The sequence below is a fragment of the Canis lupus genome, chromosome 38, assembly GCF_011100685.1.
Source record: "Canis lupus familiaris isolate Mischka breed German Shepherd chromosome 38, alternate assembly UU_Cfam_GSD_1.0, whole genome shotgun sequence".
NCBI lineage: Eukaryota > Metazoa > Chordata > Mammalia > Carnivora > Canidae > Canis > Canis lupus.
The window spans coordinates 17,646,273-17,659,872 of record NC_049259.1 but is presented as its reverse complement, the minus strand read 5'-3'; the positions used below and the strand labels follow the sequence as shown (position 1 = coordinate 17,659,872).

At 34.6% G+C, this 13,600-nt stretch overlaps 1 protein-coding gene across 1 annotated transcript in view; it reads left to right on the top strand.

Annotated features, from left to right (window-relative positions):
• AIDA (axin interactor, dorsalization associated) overlaps window positions 1-13,600 on the top strand; it is a 33,051-nt gene that overhangs the window by 7,326 nt on the left and 12,125 nt on the right. The window contains exons 2-6 of the mRNA XM_038586208.1: window positions 914-983; window positions 7,152-7,205; window positions 7,604-7,658; window positions 12,884-12,947; window positions 13,157-13,263. Coding sequence (XP_038442136.1) covers window positions 914-983; window positions 7,152-7,205; window positions 7,604-7,658; window positions 12,884-12,947; window positions 13,157-13,263 — 350 coding nt within the window. The remainder of the gene's footprint in view (window positions 1-913; window positions 984-7,151; window positions 7,206-7,603; window positions 7,659-12,883; window positions 12,948-13,156; window positions 13,264-13,600) is intronic.

Sequence of the window (13,600 nt, the reverse complement as noted above, 5' to 3'; positions counted from 1 at the left end):
TTCCCCATTTTTAAATTGAGTTATTTGTCCTTTTATTGTTTAGTTGTAAGAGTCAATTTTTTAGTGTTTGTTGTCTCAGAAGGAACTTGATCCTTACTGTTGAGTTTGGGCTAGTAACACAGATCCATCCTTGAAAACTCACCCAAGGCCCAGCTGCTATTTTTAAGAATGATAATTGGGCAAACAATGATATTCATGTCTGGTTGGTGGAGAATTTTCTTTATTTTTCATGAAAAATATTTTGAAAAGCATAATTTAATAGACTTACCATTTTATAATGGCTGTTATTTTGGACTAATCTTATCAGCAAATTATGATTGGCTGATACTATTATTACTGGTGCTTATTAGAAGTGTTTAAGCAAAGTCTGGACAACTGCTTATTGGCTTGTTAAAAGAAGAAATTCATGCATACTAAAGAAAGTTGGATTAGTTGCCATTTGAGATTCTTTCCAGCTCTGAGATTCTGTTTTTACTGCCTAGAGCTGAAATTTGTCCCAGTGAAATGGTATAAAAAGTAATATATCTCATTTTCATTGTTGTTGTTTAAAGAGTTTGATTCTAAAGATAATGTAGATTTATACTTTAAAAATACAGCAAAGTATTGTACTTCTTTTTTTTTTTTTTTTTAAGATTTTATTTATTTGAGAGAGAGAGCAAGAATGAGTGGGCGAGTGGGAGGAGGGGCAGAGGGAGAAGCTGACTCTGCTTGGAGTAGAGAGCCCAACACAGACTGGATCCCAGGTCTCTGGGATCATTACCTGAGCCGCACGAAGGCAGATGCTTAACCAACTGAGCCACCCAGGCACCCATCATTATCTATTTTTTAAAAGATTTAAATTATTTCACCTTGTTGCACTTGAGATAGTTTGCCTTCCTTCAATTCTAAAGGATATATTTTTTTCTTCTTGCAGATTAGCAAGACATCTACAAAAAGAGGCCCAAGCTCAACACAATAATTCTGAATTCACAGAAGAACAAAAGGTATAAAATCTCTACATATATCAGATTTCAAATGAAAAAGATTCTTTCAAATCCATTAACCAAAAACAACAGAAACTGTTATACTTAAGTACAAAGAATGACACTGATTATACTTTGGGGAACATAAAGTGATCACTGAGAGATAACATGATTTACCACTTAGTGACTTTCTCACTTGATGAATTTCTCAACTCAGCCATTTAGACCTTAACTTTAGTGGAGACGGTCTACACATTTGGAAGAGGAGTAGATTCCAGACTGAAGTTTGTGAGTAATTATGTCCAACTTCAATACTTATTTAACTCTGAATTTTCTTAACTCCTTCCTCCTCTCAAAGTAAAAAACAAAAAACAAAACAAAACCCAAAAGCCATCACTGAAAAAAATTAATAGTAAAATAATGATTAAAAAAAATAGTTCAAGTGAAGAATTTGGCATCAGAATCCATCAGCAAAATAAATGCGTATGGTTGCAAAATGTCTCAATGGGACTCTTTCTCCTTGAATTAAAATTTTAATGTGTCAAGTCAGTCTGAACCTTTAGAGATTATAAAAAGTGGAATACTTTAAGAAGCTTTGCTTTCAAATAGTGAGAAGAAAGAAGTCCCATTTTTCCCTGGCTCAGTATCTAGTGTTAAATCAAATTTTAATTTTGTAGATAATGAAAAAAATATTACTGTGTCAGTTTTTCCCTCACCTCTTAAGACATAGTGAAAAAGTGACTTTATTAATCCTTTTTCTGTACAAGGGGTGGGAGTGGTTTTATACACGTGTTTTAAGTAAGCCTGAACAAATTTATTTTAGTCCTTTTGTGTGTATTCATTTGACTCTTATATACTTATATTTAGTATCTACATCATCTAATATACTTTTTTTTGTAATTTTTTTTTTTGTATTTTTTTCCTTCCTTGTGAAGTAGATTAAAGAAATTTAGGATCCTAGTCCAGGAAAATAATTACCACAGAGGAAATGATTGGTTTGCTTGAGGAAAGAAACAGAGACTATATGCTTTATCACCTCTTATAATATTTGTGAACTCTAGGAATTGATTAGGAAGTGATCAACTGGCATCACAAAATTGAGGGGTAAAACACCTTAATTTTGAAACAGAATCTCAAATATCTGAGTATGTAAATTAATAGCTGACAAAGTATCTTTTGAATATGGAAACAGATGAAAGCTTAGGGAATTTTTAAAAAGTTTAATGCCCCCTCCCATACTTTAATCACCTGTTTGACTCGCTTTACTCACATGCTTTGTCACCAGCATCTATTCAATGATTAGACTAACGAGAAAAAATAAACTTTTTCTTAATTTTCTTTAACTTTCTAAGGCTGAAGCTAGTGTTCGATAATGCTCTTTATTCCTTAATTTTTATAGCTGTTCCATAGTAGCCATCGACACTGCCTTCTTTTCAGTTTACATAGACCCACAGGTCTTATACTCCATAAGGGCTGGGAGACAGCATGACCTACAGGAAAAGCCTAAAATCTGGAGTCAGAAGACTTGATCTTGAATCTGGGCTCTGTCCCCAGCCCTAATTTCCTTATGCATGAAATGAGGGATTAGATAACCCTAAATGATCTTAAAAGATACCCCTACATCTTCTAATGACATCTGCCTTTGCAAGAACCTTTTCCTTTCCTGGAGACCTGATTTCTGAGGATTTGTTATTTATAATTTAACTGCCTAGGGGGCACTTATGGCTGCCCCTTGTGACTACAGAGAGTTTGTGGCTGCCTAGTCCTTGGTCTTGAAGAAGGACCCCCAAATCATTCTGTACTACACTGGGAACATAAGGCAAGTTGCATGCATTTACAAATTTAATTTTCATTAAAAATACACATGAAACATTTACAGTGTGCCAAAAAACTCATACTGACATATACACCTTATTTTTTAATGTCACATAAGGAAAAAGTTAGAGGCTCCAAGTAAACGATTAGGAAACAGATTTCCCAGCTGTGATCTCGGGGAACACTGGCTCTGAAAAATTAAGAGACGTTCTTTGAACAGAGAGAGTATGTGGACTTGTCAGGGCTTTTAATATACTAATGTGTAAGTTGAATTTTTTAAAGACTTTGGGTAATGGAGTGTTTCTTGAATTTGTTTGCTTTTGGAAGCCTCACCTCTTTCCTTTATAGAACACTTCATTGGGTCTAGTGTTCCCAAGAACATGTTATGGAGGATTTTGAAATCAACTGTTAGATCTGCAAAATTAATTGAATGCCAGCCCTGGTATATAAGCCAAAGGAGAAGAAACTCAATTGTGTTTTCCTCAAAAGAGGAAAATGTAGAATATACCTTATATTATTCTAAGCAAAGTTCTTTATATTTTCTATTTTGAATTCTATTTTTTATGCTTTTACTAGTCTCTGGTTTTGTAGCAGTGATAAATCTTAGAATTATGCTAACCATAGTTTACGGGACTTTGAAAAATTTTTTAAAAACCATTATTTCTTTGTGGAGCTTTTTATTATCTCACAATAAGCTTTGAAAAATAGATGATGAATAAATGCTTTGTTGGATCTCAGGTTACTGATATTTATCCATATATAATTATTTTAAGATCAAAGAAATCCTAAGCTTTGGGTAAATAATATATTATGCATCTTCATAGTATTTTAAATCTAAAGAGCAGAACTACCGATTTCTCTAAACTTTATTAATTGGTGATTTTTAAAATTCTTCATATGGATTTGCTATTTACAATATTCTCAAAGATTTCTGGTGGAAAATGAGAAAGTTTATGATTCTTATTTGATCCTCCCTCATGATTAGTTGACTTAGCTTTCATTTCAGTCCTCAATAGTTTTGTCATTATAACAACTGAGTTTAGTAGCCAAAGAATAGCTGCCAAAAGCTTTCATTCCATTACATTCCCTACTTTGGTGTCGTAGATTTTCTCATGTAAGTTTCTGGACAGACTAGAACATCCTGTCTCATGATGCTTAGAAAGTTTTTCCCTGTTTTGAATCAAATTTGGTAGTAATGAGAGTTCCAGCACTATGTGCTTGTTTTATATTTTATAGATTTTTCCTTTTCTCTGCCTCCCTCTTCCCCATTTTCTCCCACCCTGGCCTCCCCCCAGCCAGAGAGTATATGACTGGCTGTTTAAATAAAAAAATTAAGTCTGGGTTGAGACTGTACTACTTTATGTGTACTTTTTAAACTTCTTTTTCCTCATGTAAATTGCATATGTTTTAGGAAAATTAACTTGGCTCTATTTTTATTCCATCTTTCGCTGCTCTTTTTATTAATTTCTCTTCCAATGACAAAATAGCCAATATTCTGAAAATGACATTTTCCATTTCTATACCATATGAGGCATGAGCAGTTAATTTGAATGAGGCGCAAATAATTTAAATCTTTTAAAATTAAACTTCTTCACCTGCAGTACTTAATCTTAATTTACATTAGTTAATAGTACTTATACTCAGACACAAGTGACCTTCTGCTGCTTCATAATTTTTCCTAACCATTTTTTTCTGAGAAAGGTGACATAATTTCAGTAGTAAGCACTTGATTTTGACAGCAATAAATGCTACATGTTTTAAAAGTCATTGCTGCAGCTGAAAATGATAATATTTCGCTCCCTTTTTAATACTGATGTTGGGTGTGGTTCCTTAAAGTAGTTATGAATAATGCCTATTGGTATTTTGCCATAGTGCAGTAGATTCTGTATAAAAAGCTGTTGCTTCTACTTAACTTGCAGAAATGCTTAAATTTAAAATAAGTTATTAGTGGAATTGTACTTGTTAAACTTTTACCTTGAATGTTAACAGCTCCAAATCAAATGGCTTTTATAGTAAATGAAAGAAAAGGAGTTAACTAATATTTCTAAAGACTTACTCATTGATACATCTCATGTAATATGAAATCTTTTTTAAAAAGCATTTTTAAAAGAATGTAAAAGTGTAACCAAATGGTATTAAAATAATTATATTGCTTTATTGTACGTATTACTATTTTATGTATAGAAGACATTGATACCTAGGGCAAGTTGTTTAACCTCTTTTCAGTTTTCACATTGATAAAGTGATTGTAATTCAGGGTTACAGTGAGATTTACATGAATTAATGCTTGTTCTTAGGAGAGCCTAAGTTCTCAAAAACTGTTTAGCCATTACTATGTTTTTTATATATGTTTATTTATATGTATAAATAATATGTATGACTAATATGTATAAATAAATATATGTACAAAATATAAATATATAATATAAATTTTACTTGTATATATTTAAATCACTTAGTTTTGCCAGAGTTGAGTGGTATGTTTGAACAACAAACATTTTATGTAGAAAAAACTATTGCTGGTTTCTATGCAATAGCTATTTGAGAGAGTAAATATATGAGTTATCTTGAGTCCTTTTACAGTTAATATACTTAAATGTAATCTTTAAATATAAAATTTCAGAGTAAAATTGGGTATTTTCTATACTGTGATGTTGAGATTAAAAGGAATTTTTAAAGATTGTGAAGGTAATTAAAGAGTATTACTTGTTCCTCGGTGAAGGGTCCCGTCTTGCTCAGGAGTGGCTTTACCAGCTGTTGATTGTTGATCAGATAATTGCCTAGTTCCTGCCAGCCTGAGTTCCAAGGGCTGGGACAGTACTTGCTACACCTCTTTGTTCCTCATTTATCTTATAAAGAAAGTGACCGAAGAGAAAATCCAATTTACTAAACTTTTGCGAATGATCAGTACATGTCATTTTTTCCCCTAAGAATATTTTGTGGTGAAGGCATTGCAAAAAATATATAAAAACATAAGAAATGCCTTTTTGGGAAGAACTTAAAAATGTTGATGGGCATAATTCAGCTGCCTGCTCTTACAGATATTTCTTCTGTGGGTCTCCTCTTCATTTCCACCCTAGTTGTTCATTTCTTTTTTTTCTGCTTCACGTTTACCTGGACAGCTAGAGTAACCTGGCCGCTTTTGCCTTTAGTCTTTTCCCCTTTCTGCCCCCGCTTATGGAGACTGTTGTCCTAAGTTTTCTTAAAGGGCAGATCTGATTGTCATTCTTCTGTTCAAAAACCTCTGTGGAGGGGCGCCTGCATGGCTCAGGTGGATAAAGGTCTGTCTAAGCGTCTGCCTTGGCCTCAGGTCATGATCTCAGGGTCTGGGATTGAGCCCTGCCTTGGCTCCCCACTCAGCGGGAAGTCTACTTCTCCTTCGGCAGCCTCCCCCCACTTGTGTTCTCTCTCTTTCTGTCAAATAAACAGCTTTAAAAAGAAAAAAAAAAGCCTCTGTGTAATTTGTTGCCAAAGTAATAACAGATTGTTCAGCCAGTCATAGAAGATCCCATTTAGAAAGACCACTGTTGCCCCCAGCGTGTGCACGCACGCGCGCACACACACACACACACACACACACACACACTCTCTCTCTCCCCACTTTTCAAACCTATGTTCCCTCTGCTTTCAGTTTGAGACTTTAGACAATGAACCTTGACAGTTTCCTAAACTCTTCAGTTTTACAAATCCTCCCAGTCACTGGGGCTTGATTTCTAACATTCTTGTACTGTTTCTTCACAACTTACATAATGGCTCACTTTGCTGAAACTTCTAAGAATCAAGTGTCTCCTAAGAATCAAGTGTCTCTTCTTTATATTATAGTGATTTTGTAGTGTCTCCTCTCACATAATAGAACTTGAGCTTGTTGAAAGCAAGGACTACACCATCATTTATATCCATCATAACTCCTCTAAAACAGATCTGACTCTAAGATTGGCCACAATTCATCACAGCTATTGATTTTGCTGAGTATTACCTCTGTCTTTGATTAGACAGGTCAAGATTGGACTTCCATCAAAATTAAATGATACCATTATGCTAACTTTCAGATATTTTTATTTTAAATCTTTTAGCGAATTTCAGAATTAATGGAGAAGAAGAGAAGGCAAAGCTTAGGAAATAAATCTAAAGCTGTCACCGAAGCAAACTTGATTATAAAAAATGGTCATGGTACAGTTAGGTCGGGAGAGAATATAGACTCACCTTCTCTCCCTTATCCCAGCCCTTTGCCACCTGTTTCTCTTCTCTAAAATTTGCAAGATGCTACAAAGAAGTAAAATACAAATTTTTAAAAAATTACAGATCCTTTATTAATAAATGAACTCCATGGTTTTGAATATATTCGGTACTTAAAGCTTTTTCTTTTTCCTACAGAAAACCATAGGCAAAATTGCAACATGCTTGGAATTACGAAGTGCAGCTTTGCAGGTAAACAAAGCTTGGTTTTCTTCCTGCTTTCTAGTATAAGAAAAAATTATTATGAACTATTCTAATAAACCTTGGGTAATGCTGAAAGCAGTATTGTTTCAGAAGATATTTCTAGCAATAAGAATTCCTGGGTTAAACTCCTATTAAAAGATTTAGTTCATATTTAATAAACTGTAGAGAGAAAAGATATAACTTCAGTTTTTTGTTATTGTTAGATTGGATGTTCTAAAATATAAAAACAAAAGCCAGTTTAGGACTTTTCATTTTCTACTTTGAAAGCAAGAAGTGGATTTATTTATTTTGGCTACTTTTTGAATATTTAGTTTTTGCCACAAAAGGCACAGGGTGTAGTGAAATCCTTGTAATAAAAAGATATAATATGCATATTTTAAATTCAGTCCACACAGTCTCAAGAAGAATTTAAACTGGAGGACCTGAAGAAGCTAGAACCAAGTAAGTTTTATTTTATATTTTTAGTGGCACTCCTTTAGAAAAATAATTAATCTATTGTACATATTAAGATTTTCTAGCATAGATATTTATTCATTTCTGTTACTCTCTAGTCCTATGTGATTTCTTTGTGCTTTTATAATTCCTGTGATATTTCTAGTAATTATTGTTTACCATTATAGAATATGAAAAATTATTTGATTCCAGGTTGTGCCTCATTCATGTGTTTTAGCCTTTGTTTTGTTTTAATAACTTTAATAAGACTATAATTACTTTGGTAAGGATTTACAGTAGAGTTCACTGGAGAGTATAAAGTTTACGGTCATTAAGGCTCTATTATACTACACGTCCTTTAAAACTACAGTCTAGCTGTTTGCAATACTCTACAAAAGATTTCCTTGTCCCTATTTTCCTGTCCCTTCTTGAAAGCTTTTTTGAAGTAAACAATTGCTTCAAATGTGTTGGTAGTTAGAATGTGCCAGATAAATTTTTCTTATTGGTTCACATGAATGTTCTCTTAGAAGTGTTTGCAGTGCAGGCAAAGGCAAAAGTATGGAGTATCACCACAGTCCACTTTAGAACAGAAGGAAACCCTGTCCTGGTTTAGCACATACCTGCTTCCCCAACTCCTCAATTCCTGGCCGTAGGCAACCATTAATCTACTTTCTGTCTTGTGAATTTGCCTGTTCTGGGCATTTGTATAAATGGAATCATACCATATACGGTCTTTTGTGACTGATTACGTATAAGATTATTTTAAGAAAAGCACATTGATGTCTTTTAAAAACGATTACACCACAGTGAGGATGTCTGTATTGTGTAATGGTTTTAAAGAATTTTTTTTTTTTTTAACAATAAGAATAATTAGGATTTTGGCTTTCTATTTAGTCAGTTTTTTGTTAGTTTTTGTTTCTCAGTTTGTTTCCAAATATAATTTTAAAATTTTACAGATTTCTCCTATTGCCTTATAGGATCTTCCATTGGCATTAATGGTTACCATTTTTTAGAGTAGCAGCAATGGACAAAACACTCCAATAACTCCAGCCAGCTACAGTTTGCTGACACTTGCCTGTGACCTTATAGCTTGGAAATGGCAGAACTGGGTTTTGACCAGGGTTCTGAGTGACCCCAAAGCCATGTTCTTTCCACCATATTCTGTTCTGATATTTATAATGGTGCAATATTGACATCAACCCTAAATATGGGTTTCCAGTTCAAGCTCCTGAGAGATTATTAACCCCTTTATTAGTGGCAGATTGGGTTAAAATATGCATTAGTCTTCTATTTCTTTTTTGTTTGTTTGTTTTCTTAAGATTGGGGTGAGAGTGGAAAGGAAAGATAGTATTGGGATTTATTTTGTTATGTTTTGAATTTATATAGTGCTTTTCATTTGGACTTTTGCCTTCTTGGTACTTAATTATATTTTTAGGTGATTTTAATTTGCTATTACCTCTTAAAAGAATGTGAATGTGTATATTATTATCTCAGGATATGCTCTGTAATTTTGCATTTATCAAAGCTAGGCACTTGTGAGGAGTTATTTTCTCAGCATTAAACATTTTCTACAAATTGGTATTTGAGTATATTTCAAATTAAATCAAGTTAGTTTCTGCCTCTGCTAAGACTATAAGGAAAGGAAAATTAATATGTGGGACTTGGTTTATTGTGTTAATGTATTTTTCCTTCAAGGTTTAAAAAAAATGTCTTAATCCTGTCAGATTGGTCCTACAACTAAGATTTTGAAAGTATTATTTATTTCATTTTCTTATGCTAATCCTTGATAGTATATTATCAAGATACACTTCTTACTGAAACTTATCTTTCCCCTCCCCCCGCCCTGCACCACTCTGTAAAATTCCTTCGATTGATCAATCCTTCAAGGCCCCAATGAAATCCCACCTTTTCTCTGAAAGCTTTTTCTGCTCCCCCATCCCTAATTAAACTCTACCTCCTGTCCTATTTATATCCATGATTGTAGTCTGCCCTGTATGATGCTCACTTAAAGTCATCTTGCTCCTAAAGGAGATTGTCAATAATCTTTGCATTTTCTCCACAGAGGCTAATTCATTGCTCTGCATATCGTATGAACTTGGCAAATTTTTAAGTTGAAAAGGGTTGAATGTCTTCAGAGAATCATCTCCTATAATTTAAAAAATAACCTTTCAGATGGGAAGAAACTTGTTCATTTTGTCCACCAGAAAAATGAAACAAATCAGCCACAAAAGCAGAACATACTTTGTTGACTTTGTGTCTGTCATTTTTAGAGTGACGTTCAGGAGGGTGGCAGGCCGTGCTCTGTGAGAGTGGGCTGGGAGTGCTGAATTTTTCCTGCAAAGATGTACCATCAGATGTCAGCCACAGGGTGGGCCTGTGTGTGTACATTGTACTGATTGAGCTTAGTGGTCCCCAAACCATGATGGACTCTGTGCTCATGACAATACCTTGCCAGAAATTATAAACTGCCCCTCCTTTTCAAATCTTCCTAAAATAATTAGCACTACTATCAGTGGAAGAAAAATCCTATGTAAAATTTAAGTAGAACCCTATTGTCAAAGGACATTAGAATCTCTGTTACTCCATAGTTGGTGAGAATAGAAACCTATCCTGCAGTTACAGAAAATAAGAAAGCACCTGTTATTTTCTTCCAAAAGGATACAAATTAAATATCTGATATGTTCAATTCTTGTAAATAGAAACTAATGACAGGCTGCTATGCCAAAACACACCTTTCCTTTGAAAGCATTGGTACCTGAGAAAATAAATACTGTTTCATTCTCACATTACAGTAAAAACATATGGTATTCTTAATAACTGATAGAGTATTTGACTTTTTTAATTGATTTTTCATACTTGTAAAGATTTTTCCCCCTTTTACTATCAAAATATCATTTCAGTGCTTTCGTTTCTGATATGAATGCTACGTGGGCTGCTTCTTGTCTCCCACTCCCCTGTTCTTAGGATCTAGCACAATACTGTATAAATGATTAATTGGTATTTGAGTTGAATTAATAGTTTATTCACAAGTTTAAAAAAGATGTTTTTATGATTTTAAGAATAATCCTTCTAGGCTTGATAATTTCTTCTTTTTTTTTTTTTTTAAGATATTTATTCATGATAGAGAGAGAGAGAGAGAGAGAGAGAGAGAGAGGCAGAGACACAGGCAAAGGGAGAAGCAGGCTCCATGCCCGGAGCCTGACGCGGGATTCGATCCTGGGACTCCAGGATCACGCCCTGGGCCTTGCAGGCGCCAAACTGCTGAGCCCACCCAGGGATCCCTATTTTTTATAATTTCTTTTTTTTTTCTAAGATTTCCTTCTTAGACTTGAAATACTAGGGTTCTAGTTAGTCAAATAGGGAAAACTCTCAAGAGAATAAATTACCATATATTAATATGAGCTTATACTTCTATGGAACTTTAAATTTCCCATGCAATTTCATATAAATTTAATTCTTTCCACAGGAAGGAAGTGGTATTCGCATTTTAGAATTGGGGAAACTGAGATTCAGAGTAGGTGATGAATGACGTGACAATAGACGTAATTATAAGGCTAAGATCTGATTTCATATCTTGTGCCACTCCCCCTTTGCTTATCAAACTTCAGTTATATAGTCTGTTTTATTCCTTGAACAAGCCAAACTAGTACTTGCCTCAGAGCCTTTCTTCTTCTTTTTTTTTTTTTTCTCAGAGCCTTTCTTATTGCTATAAAGATTTTATTTTCAAGTAATCTGTCCACTCAGTGTGCCTCAAGCTCATAACCCAAAGATCAAGAGTCCCGTGCTCCACTGACTGAGCCAGCCAGGCACCCCTCTACCCTGTTTTTTAATACTTGGAAAGCCATTGTTCCAGTGCTACTTATGGATGATTCCTCTCATTCCAGGTTATGGCTCACTTGTCTTCTACCAAGTTAGTTTTGAAAGGCCTACCCTGTCCACCTTAGCTGAAGTTGTCCCTCTACTCCACTTAAACCCACTCATCCTGATCCTGTCCTTTGTCACACTAACCACAGTCTAACGCTTCCTGGTTAATCTCTTGGGTTTATTTACTGTCCACTTTTCCTGACTCGAATCTAAGATCCATACATGAGAGCAAGAACCCTCTGTCTTGATGACTGGAACATTGTGAGCACTCAGTGCACATTTGTTGAGAGAAAGAGAAAGGAAAGATGAGGGTAAGAGCTGGAGGGAGAGAGAGACTAAGAATGAATAAGAAGCGAGACGCAAGTCTCAGACCTTACTCCCTGAAGGACTCAGTAAGAGTGCATGTATGAGAAGTCTGAAAAACACACCTGACTCCTGTAGGAATAAGTCATAAAATTTCAACCTGTGCTCTGGGATTTCCTACTTGGGGATGACAACATATACACCTATTTTCTCTGTAAATGACAGCACTCCAAAATTAGGCTGAGGAAGTTGAGTACAAAATCATAGGAACTTTTTGGATTGCTCAGTTAATGCCATTACTTTACCTTCATGTAACTGCAGGTAGTTACTGAAAACCCATAATGCCAGATAAGAGGCACTGAATTATATATGTTTAGTAACCCTGTGAAGTATCCATATTTATAGTAGCTCTCTAAATGTAGGCACAGTTACAGGACATCTCTCTAAGTTTATATGCCAAAATGTAATCATGGACCATACCGTGATACAGACGGTGGTGGGTGCCATGTTATCTGAAGACTTCTCAAGGGTAAATCCCTCTTTGTGAATTTGTCTATGTATGTATATAATAAACTATCATAAATGGCATATAGAAATTATAACCAATTTTAACCAATTTTGTCAGTTTTATGGAGTTGGAGGGAAATCTAATCAGGACATAGTCCAAAATAAGTTCATGTACCTCTAATTGGTTATCTTTGATACCAGTCTTTTAATTGAAGTACTCCAGGGAGGAGATCTTTTCTTTCTTTGCTGCCCTGTGTCTCACCTAGGACTTGTACATCTGTTTTGGAGTTTATTTTCCATAAGGGCTCTGAGACTCTGGAACTTAATCTCCTTGGAGATCTGACGAAGTCATGGTACCTAGAGTATACTTACGGGTATTTTCTTTTGCTAAGACCTTCAATGGACCAATGTATTGTGGCTCTGACTGATGATAAGATTGGGAATTTTTTTAAAGTATTAATATGCATAGTAAAATTGATGAAAAATCAGTATTTCTAATAAAATTTTTAATTTTGATTCATGGAAGAATTTATGTATCTTTCTCTCCATTTTTATTCTAGTCCTAAAGAATATTCTTACATATAATAAAGAGTTCCCATTTGATGTTCAACCTGTCCCTTTAAGGTAAAATAAATATGCACCAATATTTGTCTTCCTATTTATTATTTTGTACCTGGTTTTCAGATATTTCTGCATTTTTTATATCAGTATTAGTATTTTTAATATATCAACATTTTTATGTCTACATTTTTTGTATTCATGTCTTTTGACTCTGATGCCTCTCATAGGGTAGTTTTGTAGCTCACTGTTTTTTTCTGCCATTTTGCATGTAGAAGAATTTTAGCACCCGGTGAAGAAGAGCATTTGGAATTTGAAGAAGATGAAGAAGAGGGTGGTGCTGGAGCAGGGTCTCCTGATTCCTTTCCTGCTAGAGTTCCTGGTGAGTATCACTTATTAAAAATAGGTATAACTTGGTGTGCCTCGATGGCTCAATTGGTTAAGCATCTGCTTTTGGCTGAGGTCATGATCTCAGGGTTCTGGGATAGAGTCCCACATTGGGAATCTGCTTCTCCCACTCCCTTTGCCTGCCACTCCCTCTGCTTGTACGCGCTCTCACTCTCTCTCTCTGTCAAATAAATAAATGAAATATTTTAATAAAATAAAAATAGGCAAAACTTAATCTAAGTTTAGGGTGTTTAGAATTTATTTTGGTACTTCTACTGGGAAGTAAAACCTCCCTAAAGCTCCTGCTAATCTTAAGCAAATTTTCATAGCCA